This window comes from Tyto alba, unplaced genomic scaffold, assembly GCF_018691265.1.
Source record: "Tyto alba isolate M040663 unplaced genomic scaffold, T.alba_DEE_v4.0 Super-Scaffold_8, whole genome shotgun sequence".
In the NCBI taxonomy this organism is placed as follows: domain Eukaryota; kingdom Metazoa; phylum Chordata; class Aves; order Strigiformes; family Tytonidae; genus Tyto; species Tyto alba.
In genome coordinates this window covers 12,222,123-12,239,068 of record NW_024881329.1, presented here as the reverse complement: position 1 = coordinate 12,239,068, position 16,946 = coordinate 12,222,123, and the positions used below count along the sequence as shown (strand labels likewise).

The following is a 16,946-nucleotide window of genomic DNA, read 5'->3' as shown; positions in this document are numbered from 1 at the left end:
ACTCCTCAGCTGAAAAAATTTGCAATACACTGGTAACACTACATCAGAGTTTGTTACTTTTCATTGGAGTAGCAGCTAAGGTGTTAAGACAAACTATGCAACAGGCCACCTGCACGTGGTTAGGAACCCCTGTCCTTTCTCTGCCCATGCTTCACTCCGGGCATGCCTAAGTTAAAAATATTGTTTAAACTCTTCCAGTAAAAAGGTCTAGGTAAGAACTTACACTTTTAAGGGGGGGGGGGGGGGATGTGTGTAGGAAATAATCCTTTTAGACGGGAAGTGAGAGAAAAAAAGCCCTTTCTTTCCACACGGTAAGGCCCCTGGCGCTACAGACACCAGCGGCAGGCAGGCACAGGCGCGGCCGGCGGCTCCCGCCTCCCGGCGGCCGCCCGGCAGCCCGTGAGGCGGAGCCCGGGTCCGGGTCCGGGTCCGAGTCCGAGTCCGGGCCGCCGCAGGGCCAGCTCTGACCCACAGGGCGACTCCGCTGGCGAGGGCCTGAGGGGAGCCGCTCGGGGGCCAGGCGGGGCCGGGGGAGCCCCGCAGCCGCGCTGCCTCAGGCGCCGGCCGCCGTTCCCGCCTCTTCGCCTCAGCGGCGGCGCGCGCCGGGCAGGGGCGGGGCGGAGCGCGAGACCCCGCCCCTCCCCGGCGCTGGGGAAGCGGAAGCGGGCGGTGCGCGGCCCCGGAAGCCGCTCTGCCCTTCCGGTGCGGGCGGCGTGCTTGGTGCGGCAGCGGGGCCCCCGCCGCCATGAGCGTCCCGGCTTTCATCGACATCACGGAGGAAGATCAGGTCAGTGGGCGGCAGAGCAGGGGGGCCGGGGCCGGCGCCGGCTCGCGGGGGTCTGGCCCGGGGCGGGCGCCCGTCCTGCTGCCGGCCCCCCCAGCTCCCCTGACCCTCGGGGCCGTTGCCTGGAGAGATTTAACAGGCGGATGAGAGAAGGTGTACGCTGAAAGAGAAGCCTGTGTTGGGACAGGCTCCTGCGTGTGCAAGCTCCTCTGCAAAGTCCCTCACCGGCCTGGTACCTTGTGTTTGTCTCTTCTCGGCAGCACTGTTTTTTTAGGAGAAGAAAATTAGTTCATACACGGGCTGGAACATTACTTATCATCTTGGATTTGCAGGATTCTCGATACTACAGGCTTGGGAGCTGTGAATTTTGTCTTTGAGCTACTTCTTTGTTGTGTCTTTGAATTTTAGGGTTGGTTGTTCCCAGTGTCTTTTAAGTAGAGTGTATATACCGCGTTGGAAATCTATAAGAAATGCACACACAGCTACTGGCCTTCAGTCCAGCTCTCACTGGCCATAATGTCTAGTAAATGCCCATCAAGGAAACATCTTCAGTAAAGGCCCCCGAGCCTGCGGCTGTGCTGCGCAGTGCTGTAATGATCGGACGTTCAACTTGATGTAAATGACACCTGGTGTCACAGCAGCATCCTGCCTGCTCAGAGTTCCCCCATGCCAAAAGTTGTATGGCTGTGTACAGATTATTTCTGAAGGGTTGTGGTTCTGCTGCTGAAAACATGGATTGTGAAGTTAATGCATAGGCCTGGTGCTGGCAGAAAAGTGTTTTCTTAATGTAGGTTTAAATCCTAACGAGGCAGATCAGAGCATAACGTTGGGAACTGCCTTTAACTTTTATGAAGATTGTAAGTTCTGCCTTCTCTAAAGTGGTTTTGTTTATACTCTTTTTCTTTTCTGGTGAAGAAGCAAGTAAAACATTTTTTTTTTTGCCCAAAGTTTTAAAAGGCAATAAAAGTTGATAACAATTCATAAGAAGAAGGCATCTTTGTCACAGAAACTCACTAGGCCTGCTGTCCTATAACCAGTTGTACCTGACACACTGACAGTGTGAGAAAGCTCAACAGTTGTGTGAGCTATTCAGTTACTGGCAAACCAGCCATAGCACGTACAGCGTCTTACACTGAGTTGTTATTTGGGTTGTAGGTTAAAGCAGGGGAGAGGGAGGGTTGTAGGACACAGGGTGGTAGGGAGAAGCAAGAGGAAGTGTGAGTGGTGGGGGCAGAGGAGTGGTTGCAGAACAAAAATCTGTAAGGAATGTAATCACTTTGACTTTGTTAGCAAAGAACTGTTTTGTTTAGTGTGTGTTGTCTTGGTTTTTTAAGGCTGCAGAACTTCGAGCTTACCTGAAATCCAAAGGAGCAGAAATCTCCGAAGAAAATGCTGAAGGTGGACTTCACGTGGACTTGGCACAGATTATTGAAGTTTGTGATGTGTGCCTGAAAGAGGATGACAAAGGTTTGTATCTTTGAGTCTTGTTGGTTTTGCTACACATATTACCATCAGTGCTTTCAATGGGTAACAATTGGCAGAGTTTAGAGCTGTGTTGCATGGCTTGCACGTTAACACACGCATCTTTATAAAACTGGAAGTGCTTATTTCCATCGTTACCAGGTAAAATTTGCATGTACTCTACCCTTCCCTTCTCCAAACATCCAACACCCTTTGAAGAAGTCAGAAATCAAGCTAGACTGTGCTTGTTGTGAGGGCATGGTGAGTTGTATATAAAATAGGTTTTCTCTCTTAAAAGAAAAGAAAAGTATGGTAAAAATAACACTTACTGTAAATGGCTGTGATGATCAAGAGAAATTAACAACAAAAATTAGGACTAGATATCTGTAAGTAGAAGTTTTAAGGCCTAAACGCTGATTGATTATTATTGTCTGAAAACACTGGGATTTTCAGTGCACAGTAACTTTCTGAGCTAGGGCTGTAAATCCTTGGAAACTGCCCTGGTATGCTTTAATTACATGGATATGCTGCAGTAGCCTTAAATGATCTTTCTGTGCCTGCTGTGCTCTTTACCAATGTACAAATTCCATTTAGAACTTTTACATGTAAAAATCAATTGCTGGTACAATTAATATGTGCTGTTTGAAAGAATGCATGGTTCATCTAAGAAGAGTACTTAAGATTGAGTATGAAATACTGGAGAAGCTTACTGCTCTGCTGTTTGACGTTCAGATGTCATTTTGGGGAATAAATAATATTTTGGATATGTAATGAATTTTGTTCTTATCCTTTGTATAACTGATATTTGGGCATCCTGTAAAAAACAATCACAAAACCTGTCTGGTCCTGTTTGAAAAGGATGGAACGCAATGCTTAAAACAGGAGCTGGGGAAGCTTTTGAATGTATGTTGTTACTGTGGGCATTTTCCCTGTGGTTTGGGCATCCCTTGTGCTCCCAGCGAAATGTTTTACTGTACTTGAGTACCAGGTGTTAGTATTTGCATTATAGAACTGTGGGGCAGTTTGCTGGATGTGCAGGAGGAAGCCACTGTTTTTTTAAGACCAAAAGTTCCTCTGACTTCTCTTATATATGAACAGAGAATTCAGAGCAAGTGTGGTATCAAATACCAAATTCTGTTTTGACCTGAGAGTGGTAATTCTTGCCTTACCAGGAAATGTGTTGGTGAAAGAGCACGAGCCAAATCTCTGGTACATTCTCATGATTATCCAGATTGGTTATCTTGGCATTTTCTCTCTTCTACAGATTCTGCTGATGCAAAATAATAATTCATAGCAGAAATAACTCTCCAGCACTAAATAGCTACTGGTGATTGCTGCTTGCAGTTGTAAACAGCTGCATGTTTTGTTTTGTGCAGATGTTGAGAGTGTGATGAACAGTGTAGTCTCTTTGCTTCTTATCCTGGAACCTGACAAACAGGAAGCACTGATTGAAAGCCTGTGTGAGAAGTTAGTAAAATTTCGGGAAGGAGAACGCCCATCTCTTAGATTGCAGTTGTAAGTATTGTACAGAAGGAATTGAGACAATGGTATCCTGCAAAGGTTTGTCTTGTATGTCTTTAAATCAGTGTGGGGTGTCTGTCAAGAGAGGTTTCTCTGTTGCAGGAAGCACTCTTCTTTTACCTTCTTTTTCCCTGTCGTAAAATAGGAGTACCAGAATAACTTCTTTGCTTGTGTATTACAAAATTAAAATTAAAATGCACGGTTTTCAGCTGGAAGCCATTTCAATTCATCACACGTTTTGTGTGTACTAGCACACTTCTTAATAGAAACATTTATGTGCACTCCAGTAATGTTTTCTGAAACCTCTTTAATTCAGTTGTCTGTTGTTTGTGGTTTAGACTGAGCAATCTCTTCCATGGTATGGATAAGAACACTCCTGTGAGATACACAGTGTACTGCAGCCTTCTTAAAGTGGCCTCGTCATGTGGTGCCATCCAGTACATTCCAACTGAACTAGATCAGGTAATTAATGTGGTGCTTCAAGTTACGGCCTTTGTATTACCCATGTCACATCTCACTAAGTATTAGTCAGAGTTGATACAGACTGTCTCTGTTATACATTGCCAGAGCCTAGTGAAATAAGAATCACATAATACAGAACTTCTTACCTTTCAAAGGTCTGTCTACAGAATCTAAATCTAGTTGCCATTTATTTTCTGTTTCTGATGCTGAACATAGTTAGATGTGTCTGTCTGATTCCTGTGATAGTAATGAAAGTGAGAAACATTGAACAGGAGCGAGGCACTGAGTTCTTGTCCCTTGCTCTGGCATCAGAGTGTATTATAGTCACTCATCCTTATTTAGGAGGTAACTTGGAGAGCACAGGCTTTTGGCTTCTCATGGGAGAACTTCCAGGTTCTGCATGGGGAGCCTGAGGGTCAGGGAACCCACAGGAAAAATCTGTCTGTGAGATCTTTTCAATCCTTTTCTGCTTGAGAGAAAATTAGAAATATTTTCAGTTTTATTTTAGTCTTTTCCCCAGTGCTTCTTTTTCACTTGTATTTTGCCTAGGTCCGAAAATGGATTTCTGACTGGAATCTCGGCACAGAGAAGAAACATACTCTTCTGAGGCTGCTGTATGATGTCCTAGTAGACTGCAAAAAAAGGTATAAAAGACAAGTAATAGATAACTGTATTTTAAGTTGATGTATTGTAAGTGATCTGTAGGGAAAGTATTTCTTACGGTACTTTTAAAATTAACCTGTACTGATAATTCAATCCTAATATACCCGTGGTTGTTTTTTTTTTTATATTTTTAGGTACTCTTACATTAAAACAATGTTTCCAAGAATAGTTTAAGTTAGTAGTGAATTAGTTGCAAACCACAGACTCCCAAAATAAAACTATTCCTTTCTATAAATATTAATCTTTGAGCATTGTAGCATTATGGCAAGTTTATTATTTAATTGCACTTTTGACATTTTAGTGCATGGTAGTGCTATCTCTTACTTAATGATGTTGGGAGTCTTATCAATCACAGTTAACAGAATCAATCTTTCTATGTAAACATTACCTTTAGGATAGAGCTTTCCACTAGTCATGGAAATTAATGTCCACAGAATACCTGCTTGGCCATTTTAAATTATTATCCTGGATCATAAGAAGCATCTTTGATCTAACAAACTTGGCAGACCAGTGTCTTCTGGCATGTAAAGTAATCCTGTATGTATCGTGCCTGTAAATTAATGTAAGTCTTAACTGAGAGCTGTCATCAATTTATCTTACAGATGTGATATGGTGTATTGGCTGCACTGGCCAGGGCTGTAGAGCCTGGCTGGTATCCAGAAGTTGTTTCAGCATGTAGTTCCACAACAGTTTCAGTCTATCTAAACTGTCCCTGCTGTAGTTTGGGATATGTGTGTTGCTTCCCTCTGCCCTCCCCTTTCACTCTGTTTTCTGAGTTAGTTTTCTAAGTTGTTTCAGTTCTCATAGTGAGGCAGCGTCAGGACCTCTACACTGCTGACTTACACTGGTAGCAGAACTGCACTTGCATTTTCGACACTTGCATAAGCTTGTACTGCTGCAGAAGGGAGCAATTCTGTCCTGTAGCCCCCATTCCTGTCCTGTCCCCTCCAGCTACCAGTACCTCTGTGTGCTTGTGCTGGTGTAGGCATTTGTGCAGCTGCCTGGTGGATTGGGCTGGGGAGGTGACCTTGACAGGGGTTAAAAAAGACAAGTGTGGAGCTGGCATAGGAGGAGAATTTCTTCTGGCAGGAGAGTTAGCTTATTCTGGCCTGGTGAAGTTGTAGCCTGGAAATGCTGCATCAGCGTAGCAGGATCATTTTTAACTAACCTCAATTTAGGGATGATTAATCCTCGTGGAGTAGTTACACTGTGAGATACAACATTATTGGGAATTCCTATTCCTGTTACTAACATTAAAATGCTTTTGGATTGATAGTACTGTATATCAGTATTTCAGATGGTCAAAATAATTTCAGAAATGTTAACCAGAGATCTTATACATGGCTTAGTGCTTGCTTTGTTTCAGAAATACTACACTGATACTCTGTAATGCTCCTACTCTTTTAAACACTTCTCCTATTGATTTATTGAGAGGCTTTAACTAGCTTAATTCAAATACTTAACAAGACTAGCTAAAAATAGTTAGTTGTTATCAAACCTGTGGATGAAACTTCCAATTTTTGTTTCCAGTGCTACCAGTAATCTTGCAACCAAATGGTTTTTGCTTACTAATAACAGGTGATATTTTGAAGTTAGGCATTAAAAACTTTCACAAACCCTGTAATACATTACTCCTGTACTCAGCATCCTTACCATCTGTTGCAGCAAGCTTTGCACTGAATGGAGCAATTTTTCAGGGCGCTTACACTGCTCTCCAGAAAAGAAAACAAGAAGTGACCCTAACACCTTTGACCTGGTTCACTCTCCTGGATCAGTGGGCAGTATTTGCAATAGTATGGGAAACTCACAGCAGCATTCCAGCTTTAGCACTCAGGAATGTTGCTCTATCTAGGGGTATGGGAAGATAAGTGGGAACGGAAAAATAAGTAATAAAAATCATACCTCAGTTACCATGTTGATTTATAAACAAGGGAAAATAATACATTGTTGAAAACAGTTGAGTTTAATTTTTTTGTTTGTTTGTTTTATGGTTTAACTTAACTCAGTGCAGCAGAAGAGATGGTTTTCCATAGCTAATAGACTTCCTCCCAGTGGATAAGTAGGCAGTGAATAGATTGCTAGCTCTTGAAGAGTAGATCACGCAGATGTTGTGTGGTGTTCCTTTTCCTGCAGTTATAAGTGAAAGCTTGTTTTATCAGATCTTTTTCAGTCACTTTCTGGCTGAAGTTTCTTCTTTCTGATGATCAAAAGCATCTTGATCTCTTCAAAGAAAGTTTTATCTTTCCTATGATTACCTGAAGAACTGGTGGTTGTGGCTGGAAAAATGGCTGGTGTGGCTTGTTTTGAGGTCTGTATGTGGTAGTTGAACTTTGCAAGAAATTGGTTTTCTCTGCTGCTTATGCTCTGTGCCATCAAGGTTCTGCAGGAGAGTTTTGTGCTTCAGCTGCTTTAGTCTTCAGCATTTTCCTAGTTGTGTTGGTATGAAACTGCAAGGTAACACAGCCTGTTTTCTTTTCCGGTTATAGATGGAGTTTTACAGGGATGCATGGCTTGCATGCAGCCAGACTTGAGTTCTGCTGTGAGGCCCTGCCAGGCGCCAGCCTGCTGCAGCTTACAGCTCGTCTCTGCCACTGACCTGGCAGGATTCAGAGTGGGATTAGTCCTGCCCAAGTTTACATTCAAACAGGTCTGGCAAGTCTGGTTATTAATACCTGTAGCAAAAAGCTCAGCATGTCAGGTACCTGCAGAATAATTGTTTCATTTAATTTAATTCCATTTAATATAATGTAATGTAGAGGGACTTGATTCCAACACCTTACCAAGTCTCTGAATAGTCTGTATTTTTTGTCTTCCTTTTATCTACCATCACTCTTCAGTTCTCATTGACTTTTTGTCAAGTTATGCATCTAGACTGGCAAGTGGAGCCAAGAGTACTTGTGCAGACTGTCTTGCTAGAAAAAAAGGTTCTCATTGGCATCTTCGGTGAGATACACATTGAGCAGTAAGATTTGGTAAAATAGTGATCTGTATTTCTGCTTTAAACATCCTAATTTACAGTGGTAATCTGACACTAAATAGAATAAATAAAAGGTCTGCTGTATTTCCTGAGGCTCATAAGAATTTAGCACGGAAAGTTTGAGTAATTGTCTTGTAGCATTCTGATCTTTCCTAGAGATAAAAATGAAGGATTCCACCCCTTCCCCACTTAAAAAAAAAAGTGGGGGAATTGTAAATACTATTTGAAATTAGTTAAATACCTATTTTTCAATTTTTACTCCTAAGGGAGGGGAGAAGAGAGGAAAAGTTCCAGAAATCTGTAACCTAGTTCTGAAGTGTATAAGAATCACTACTGAAAGCTTCTATTAAATAGGGAATCTTGTATCATTAGGTTGAATAACATGAGCTGAGCCTCTTTCTTTGAATATCTATGTAGTATCAGTCCTACATTGAACTGGCTCTTTGTCTTCACTAGAACAACTAGTGTTGATAAGATTCACTGGTGCAAAATCATAGTCTGGCGTAGACTGATTTACATGCAAACAGTTCTTCGTATATAGAGCTGTGTAAATTAATTTTATTTCACTGATACAGAGCTATGAGTTCCTCTACACACCACTATCGGGTGCCACATCAAAACACAAGCTGACCTGTTTAATGCTTGAGGAACCATTAAAATAAATGTTTCATTCAAGTTCACATTCCTGAACACAGCTCTGGAATAATGGCTGGGACCTATAGAAGATTCCCCTGCCTTGGGCACAAACAGCCTTCACTCAGTGTACATCCAGGTTATATAGGATACTGCTTTTTTATCATAATGTCTTAATATTTGTACTGCATATCTGTGAGATCTGGTAAACTGTCTAGGAGCACAAAACCTCACCCTATAGAAAACTTGTCAAATAGTAGTATTGAGAGATTTACGATAAATAGCCATATAAAGGTAGTGTTATTGTACTATAAAAAACATTGAGAGCTGTGCTGCTACATGGGTTAAACCTGTATCACAGCACAGTATGTACTGGCAGCGTTGTGTTGGGTTGTTCTTTCACTGTGCAATTTATGCCATTAACTTAAGTAATTAAAGCAAATCAAAACTTTTATTCTTGCACAGTGTTTTATTTTAAGGAAAATTTTGTAGGCCTATTAGACCTCGTGGGGAAATTTGTTGTGTCTGGAAATGAGCTACTTTGAAGGAAGAGCTTAGCTTTACACTATAACTCACTGTACTTTGGAGAGTAGTCTCCAACCTTCCTCCTGCCCACTGAGAAAGTACCTCTTCGCACAGTAGTTGCCAGTCTGTGGATGTGCATGGGAGACTTGTGCAAAGCACTTGCTCACATTACCAAGTTTCGAATGTGCTCTCGCTATGGAGTTTTAGTTATATCTGCATCCACACCCTGTCTTGTTCAAAGGAAGTGGTAAGATGGCATCAGCAAGATCTATTCTCTGTATAGAAGAACTGTCACAGCCTTCTATTTCTATAGTTAACAAGAATTTAATGAGAAATAGAAATAGCTTCTTGTGTGTATACACACAGCATAGCCACTGTGTGTATTTTTTGCTGAAAATTTTGTAAAAAGCATCAGCAGTTGCTGGCCTTGCTAGTAGTAGGAACTGTTACATGAAAGTAAACGAATATCTGTTAAAATGACACAGTAATGGTCCCAGAACTGGTTTGCAGTAACACTGATGAGCTGTTGTTTACAAAATAATCTGGGTAGACAAGGCTGTAGGTTTACTCAGTTTTCTTAGAATGCTTTCCTAAAAGCTGTCTGTCAAAGCAATGTTGGAGGCTGCTTGCTTCACAGCAGCCTAAGCCAATCTAATTGCTGGCTGCTTAACTTTGTCAGTAAAATGAGCAGCTCTCACTCTGAAAAATTGAAGAGAGAATATGAAAGAAGAAAAGGCAGCTTTTATACAGTCATTTTCCTGACCATAAATATTCTTTAAGATATGCCATTTTACATTTGAAATAAACTTTGCAGCGCTACTTATTCTGCAATGATTAAATCCAGATGTGCGTAAGTGGAGCATTCTAGTGAACCATATAAAGCTGTTCCTAGCTCAGAAAGCTTTTTCCATAACCAGCAGGTAATTTATCAATTTAAGAGAATGAAATGAAGGGTGAAGATAAACATTTTGTAGAACAAGAATTGAAAGAATACATCTAGTTAATTTGTTCTCTCCACTAGAATTAAAATGGATCATCTACATCTTTTTCAAGTGTAATTTAATTTGACCTATAACATCGTAATGAAATTATTTAAATATTTGAGTGTCTTGTTTGAACTATTTTTTCAGCAATCCTGAGGTAACTTTATTTTTTTTTCTGTAGTGACACTGCAGCAAAAGTAATGGTGGAACTGCTGGGAAGTTACACAGAGGACAATGCTTCCCAGGCTAGAGTTGATGCTCACAGGTAATACTGACTTCCTGGTTTCCTTAGAAGTAACTTTTCTTGATTGCTAAATTATGTTGATCACCTTATTATTAAGAGTATCAAATGGCCTGGCAGACAAGGGTCCTGCCGCAGCCTCTTTTCTGTAGCATGGCTGACTTGATCAAGAGTTTATCTGTGCAGTCTACACTAGGTTTGTTTCGAGGCAGAGTCAGGTTTACTCTGTTGTGCAAGTGCACAGGTTTGTTTCTGGTCACTGCTGAGAGAGCTCAGCCTTGGATAAGGACTTCTTTTACATCAACTGTGCAATCAGAATTTGAATTGGCATCCTCTATTTCAGGTTTTTTACTTACTGGTTGTTTGGTTCTCTAACTTAAGTGTTCTATTCAAATAGCACTTCCTGTTGAAAAGAAATTCTTGCTCTCTTTTCTGTGAGCAAGTACTAAGGATGTGAACCACATAGAAATAACTTACTTGTTGGACAAGCTGGGAGTAAATTAATTCTTAACAGTGTATTTTCCCCACTGGCCAAAATGAGTAAAAGCTTGTATTTTGACATTATACCTATCATCATTCTTCATAGGAATTAGGTTTTTAGTAAGTCGTGTAGTTCTGCCTGGTGTGTACAACCAATAGTTCTCAAGGGAGTTGTGTATACTTGAGCATGGAGGAAAATCAGGATGACTCATTTAGAAAATTAAAAGTGTCTGTGTAAATGAAAACTTCATTGACTACCCTACAGCAATCTGAGGCCTTTTACCTCTGAAAGAACATGTCTTCCTAGGGTTTATCATATTGCTGCATCTATGCAGAGTGTAGGTTCTTCTGGGTGTATGTTACGTGGCAGGGTCGCAGTCTAGGCCTTTATAGCAAGCGTAGCACTAAGTCTTGTAATGTGCTGCTGGACAGAAGCTTTCATCTAGAATTCTAGAAACGCTTTAGGTCTGTTTATAGTCTGGAGCTGCAAACTGATAAATCGTAGGCCTTGCAGTGTTTGGTATTGGAGTTTTCTCTGTTTTCTGTCACCTATTCAAGTATAATTAATCTTCCTAAACAATTCTATGAAATTTTAGGAGAACAGTAAAAATACCTCTAGGAACGAAGGCTGGGCTGGAAATAAATACACAGATGGAAACAGTGGGGTGATCCGTAGTCTTACCACCTGGCAAATTTCACTTGTGATACTGGGCAAATTACTTAATGCTTTCTGTTCCTTATTTTTTCCATCTGTAAAATGAAGATTAAAATTGGAATGTGACATGCCTTACATCTGCATTTCAGAATAGTTGAAAACCCTTGGGTGTTTCCTAGAAAGAAAGGAACAACAAATTGAGTTGAACTTACTAATAAAAATGTGTATTGCTGAAAAAATAAGAGTTTTCCTTTTCTAATTAGATGTATTGTACGAGCATTGAAGGATCCAAATACCTTTCTCTTTGATCATCTTCTTGCCTTAAAACCAGTCAAATTTTTGGAAGGAGAACTTATTCATGATGTAAGTAACCGTTTTTAGCAAGATGGTTTGATATCTGTAGAGTGCTTTCTTTTATTAGTGTCTTTTGAAATTCATTAAATAGTTATCCATGTCAGTAATATTGAGCTGCAACATACTATTTCTTTTAATGCTTTTAGAATTAAAAAATGAAAATATTACATGTGAAATGTTTCCCTTGAGAAGTTTCAGAAAATCGAGAGTTACAAATCCTGCCCTCACATGAACTCTGTAGCAAAACTGCTTTTCAAGTCGGAGAAGAGGAAGTAAGCTCAGCACAATTGCCATCAGTTACTGACAGAAGACAATTTTAGCTCTTAACTGTTCTATTCAATACCAATAGTTTATATATTTCCAGTCTGCAGGGAGGGAAACATAATATTACAACTGTTCTTATATTTGTTTTCTGTCTTCTAGCTTTTGACAATTTTTGTAAGTGCTAAACTAGCATCCTATGTCAAGTTTTATCAGAACAACAAAGACTTCATTGACTCCCTTGGTAAGTTTTCAGATCGTTACATTTCTGACTATTCATGTGGCTTAAGATATGGAAGCCACAAAATGCTTCGGTTTGAACCCATATACTGAAGCCAAGAACATTTAATAGGAATTTTTAAGAATGGATTAGCATTTGTAGACTCTAACCTCTACTAGATTGTAAATGGACCATCTAACGGTGGTTTGTTCTGCTCAGACAAGTTGTTTTATCAGTTTGGAGAGAGAACTGTGTTTTTCCCTACTTCTTTTCTCTTAAACCTTTTGGGAGGGGAGTTTTAATGCAGTGATGCTCTAGGCTAGACCAGAGATCACAACTTCATTGAGTAAGGCAGTGGCTTGTATAAATCTCTTACAATTTTATTTATGTTTAATTACTGTTCAGGAGAAGTATTTGTTGTTAAAAAGTTAAACGTGCAAATAGTGTGTGTGTGTGTGTGTGTGTGTGTGTGTCTGCATGTGCTGATGAATTTAGACCTAGCAAGCCACAGTCTGTCCCAGTTAATTTGTTTCATCACATGAAGCAATGTGATGGAATGTTAATGTCAGCACCCTCTTTATTTACACACTGTGGAAAAAAGGAGTAGTAATTAACACTTTGACACTCCCCCGTTGATGTGTAATTGACTGTTTCAAAGGAGCACTGGTTCATAAGCTATTGCATGCATTAAAATTGCGTTTTTTATATTCCAGCTTTTTAGGACAGGGGTCAGTGACAATGCAGAAATTGCTCAATGATGCAGATTTTTTTATTACTGCATTAAGGTTTTGACATATTGGTAATGAATAAATGTTTCCATAAAAATCAATTTTATTTTTTTTTTTATAACTTTGATTTTGAAATGACACTTGAACACTGGCTGAATGCATTTGAGGAAAGGCATAGTTTTGCTAAAACAGAGTTGTGGTGCAGCCTTTTAACACATGCATTATTTTGTTTAATGGAGTGTGGTATAATTCTGAAAATAATTACCCTCAAATCTTTAAAATGCGGGCACTTTGGGTATTAAAATGATGGAAATTTCAATATGATTTTTCATGGATAAAATTAGTGGCAAGTTTTTGGTAGTTTGTAAATGTGTATATAGGCTGAGCGTACCTTTTGTCATGTGTGTTTCGATGTTAGTTGTGTAGACATCTTAAGCTTTTCTTCCTTAGGAGAAAGTCATTCTTGTATTGTAATTATTATGTATTGAAATGACTCATCTGTTAGTTATTTGTCCACAGAAGTATTTGCTGAAAATGCTGTGATGCTAACATTTTAATAAATTTATGGAAGATTAATTACACATACAAATAATATTAAACATATAATATGCAATAGTTATGATTTCTTTTGCTTTGCCTCCCTATATCTGTGTTTACCTCTGTGAACATACAGTATGTGCATTTTAAATATAGGGTTCACAGAATCTTAGTAATATCCTTAAATATCTGTGTAACTGTTTTGAAAGACAGCCTTACTGCCAGGTATCTTGATTTCTCACCTGCTTTATGGTGTCCTCAGAAAATTCTGAATGTCTTTGATCAATGGACAAAGTAGAGCTGCTGAGGCAGTGCAGACTGCAATGCTAGGAACTTGATCTGAGTGTTTCAGCCATGCCTTTGAAAAACAAGGGCAGTTTGGTATAGAAAACAATGCAATTATTAGGAGAGGCATTCAGGAATTCTTCAGAACATCTATGATCTGTTCCCCAAAATGAATACATTTTTAACCATGCTTTAAAGTGTTGGGGTTTTGTTTTGGGTTTTTTGTTTTTGTTTTTTTTTTTTTTTTTTAATAACTTACCAAGATACTGGGCTTTAAAATAAAGGTTGTTAATAATAAGACTTCAGTGACAGTACAGCATTGGCTTTGGTTCTGACCTTTCCTGGATCAGGACCAGTGAAAGCTAGCCTACGAAGGCTGTGCAGTGAAGGCTCCTACAGGTGGCATCAGTTTGTTACAATTTGTTGTTTTATTAATGCTGACAATTTAGGCCAGAGTAGCATTATCTGTGTCAACTGAATCGCCCTAACATGTCCACATTTTAATCTGGTATTATCAGCAGTCTTTTTCAGAAAGTTAATCAGCATCTCATTTGCATTTGTTAATTAGGGTTAATGTGTGCTAATTGATTTTTTGATGCTTGTAGAGTTCCATTAAACCCAGTTAGGTAGAGTTGCTGGTGCTCCTCATTTGTATGAATTATGGTGATCACATTTTTGTTGAATCGGTGCCAAATAGGGAACCTGCATCATAATTATAGCTAATTAACACAACATGATGTCGTGCACTACTGTGCTTTCCTATTAGTGTATGGATGCTATAAATTCCAAACTCAAATATTTACTGAAGCAAATGTGAATGTTTATAATGTCATTCCAAAACAAAACGATTGACATTCCTTTTAAAGAAAACTTCCTCAGAACTCAGATGAAGAGATGCCTTGGTTCATCTGAATGTGTTAACATTGTTGTCCTAGACTTTTTTTTTTTTCCAGGAAAACAGTCTCTGATTTAGACATGCAAGCCCTTGGCTCAATTCCTTGTGTTGCCATTCATGCAATCATGTAAAAGATCTAACCTAACTTTTAACAGCTGTTCCTCTATTCTTGAAGAGCACTGTTTTGCCAGGCAAGATGCTGTAAGCATACGTGTGACTCATGATGCTTTTTTGCTGTGGTATAAACAGTTAATTTGGTGCCAGAAAACATTCTTCTGGCACAAAAATGTTATGTTGCTAAACTATTACTGAGCGGTTTCTTTTCAAGCAACTACATGACAATGAGCAGTGAGGTATAAGAAGGTTTCCACATTGCCAGTCATATATTTTCCATTTGTTGTTGCATTGCTGTTCTTCCGGATGATGCAACTGAAAAATTCACTTCCACCCTCGCCACCTAAAATTCTGTTAAAGTGATAAAAACTTTATACTGTTTCAAACAATTCTTTGTGCTTCATTTTTGTAGAGATTTATTACCTTTTACTGACAATGACCGAGTCTTGCTGATTTCACAACTAAACTAGCTATTTTAGCAAAACACAAGGAAGATGCAGCAATTAATGTTTTTCCTCAAAAAACTGTTGATAAGGACAGGTGGAATATTTTCTTGATGTGAAATAAATTTTAAATTATCGGAAGCATATATAGTAGAAATAACACAAAAGGCAAAGTAATGGGTTATTGAATTATAATTCATATCCATAAACTATCAACATTTTTACACAGGCTTGTTACACGAACACAATATGGCAAAAATGAGGCTACTTACTTTCATGGGAATGGCTGTAGAGAATAAAGAAATATCATTTGACACAATGCAACAGGAACTTCAGATTGGAGCTGATGATGTAGAAGCATTTGTTATTGATGGTAAGAACTGTAGTACCATATCTTACACAATGCTAATGAACAATACCATTTATAGTCTTCTAAGCTGATGTTAAATATTCAACAAAATATTAATTTTTAATTTCTGTGTTTGTTACAAGATACAGCTGCAAAACTTCATGCTTAAAGACATGCCTAACTGTTGTCTTTTAAACAGTACTGTTCAGTGGCAGGAACTGTATTTTATGTAATACTTTATAGAACTAATACAGGTTTATGCAGGTTTAATTTGTCATCTGGTTCTCTTTGCTGTCATTAAAACAGGATGTGTTTGTAGGGGAGAGAAATTCATAAAAACTACACAGGATATTGCTTTAATAGATTGGCACCAAACAATAGGATTCATGCATGACCTTCATCTTGTTACATCATTTTGCTTTTCTGCCTACTGGACTGTTAAAACCAACAGCAAAAAAATATTAAGTGAACTGTTGTAGGCTTATGTTTTTACTGATCCAATTTTGAACACATTTTATGCAGTTTAATACCTTTGCACTATTTTGAAAATATTGCTCAAAACAGCATTGCTTTTTTGCAGCTGTAAAGACAAAGATGGTATACTGCAAAATAGATCAGACACAGAGGAAAGTAGTTGTCAGGTAAGACTTCATTCTTCATAGCATTTTGCAGAACTTAGTGTGTTCTAATTATTTCACTTACATTTGTAGAATATTTTAACTAGAAGCAAGGTATTGTTCCTATCAGTTGCTGGTAGTTAAATAGTTGCTATTTATCATAATTTTATTAAAGCTCATACTGAATGTGATTAGCTTATTTAATGAAAGAGTCCTATTTTCCAGCACATTTCATTTAATGACCTAATAGTGACAAGAATACTAATGACTGTTGTTGCTTTAAATATTTGGGAAGGCTACAGAATTCTCTAACTGGTAAAGCGCAGCCCTTTATATAGAGAAAATAAAAATTTTCCTATTCGCTTGTGAGAGTAAAGTAATGCTATCAAAGAATTAATAGGTGAGCATGACATCTAGTAATCATCTTTCAATTTTGTTTTACTTCTCTAGTCACAGCACACATCGGACTTTTGGAAAGCAGCAATGGCAGCAATTGTATGACACTCTAAACACCTGGAAACAAAATTTGAATCAAGTGAAAAACAGTCTCCTCAGTCTCTCAGACACCTAAAATTTTTTTTTTTTTTTACTTAGTAATGTCACTATAGATGACATTTATTCACAAATTGTGGAAGTTTTGAATGTTTCCAAAATGTATGCAATTGGTTTAAAGAAGCTAAATATTCTAAATTGTGACACAGAAAGAGCAATAAAACTAACATGGGAAATGATCTCCTGTTGATTTTTCTTACGTAATT

General features: G+C 38.8%; 1 protein-coding gene across 1 annotated transcript; it reads left to right on the top strand.

Annotated features, from left to right (window-relative positions):
- Positions 1 to 658: 658 nt before the first annotated feature.
- Positions 659 to 16,919, top strand: EIF3M (eukaryotic translation initiation factor 3 subunit M). The gene is made up of 11 exons (XM_042784849.1): positions 659 to 787; positions 2,119 to 2,251; positions 3,622 to 3,760; positions 4,105 to 4,228; positions 4,778 to 4,872; positions 10,191 to 10,274; positions 11,649 to 11,748; positions 12,163 to 12,244; positions 15,452 to 15,595; positions 16,152 to 16,212; positions 16,639 to 16,919. The coding sequence occupies exons 1-11, from the start codon at positions 746 to 748 to the stop codon at positions 16,757 to 16,759; spliced, it is 1,125 nt and encodes a 374-aa protein (XP_042640783.1). The 5' UTR covers positions 659 to 745; the 3' UTR covers positions 16,760 to 16,919.
- Positions 16,920 to 16,946: the final 27 nt, after the last annotated feature.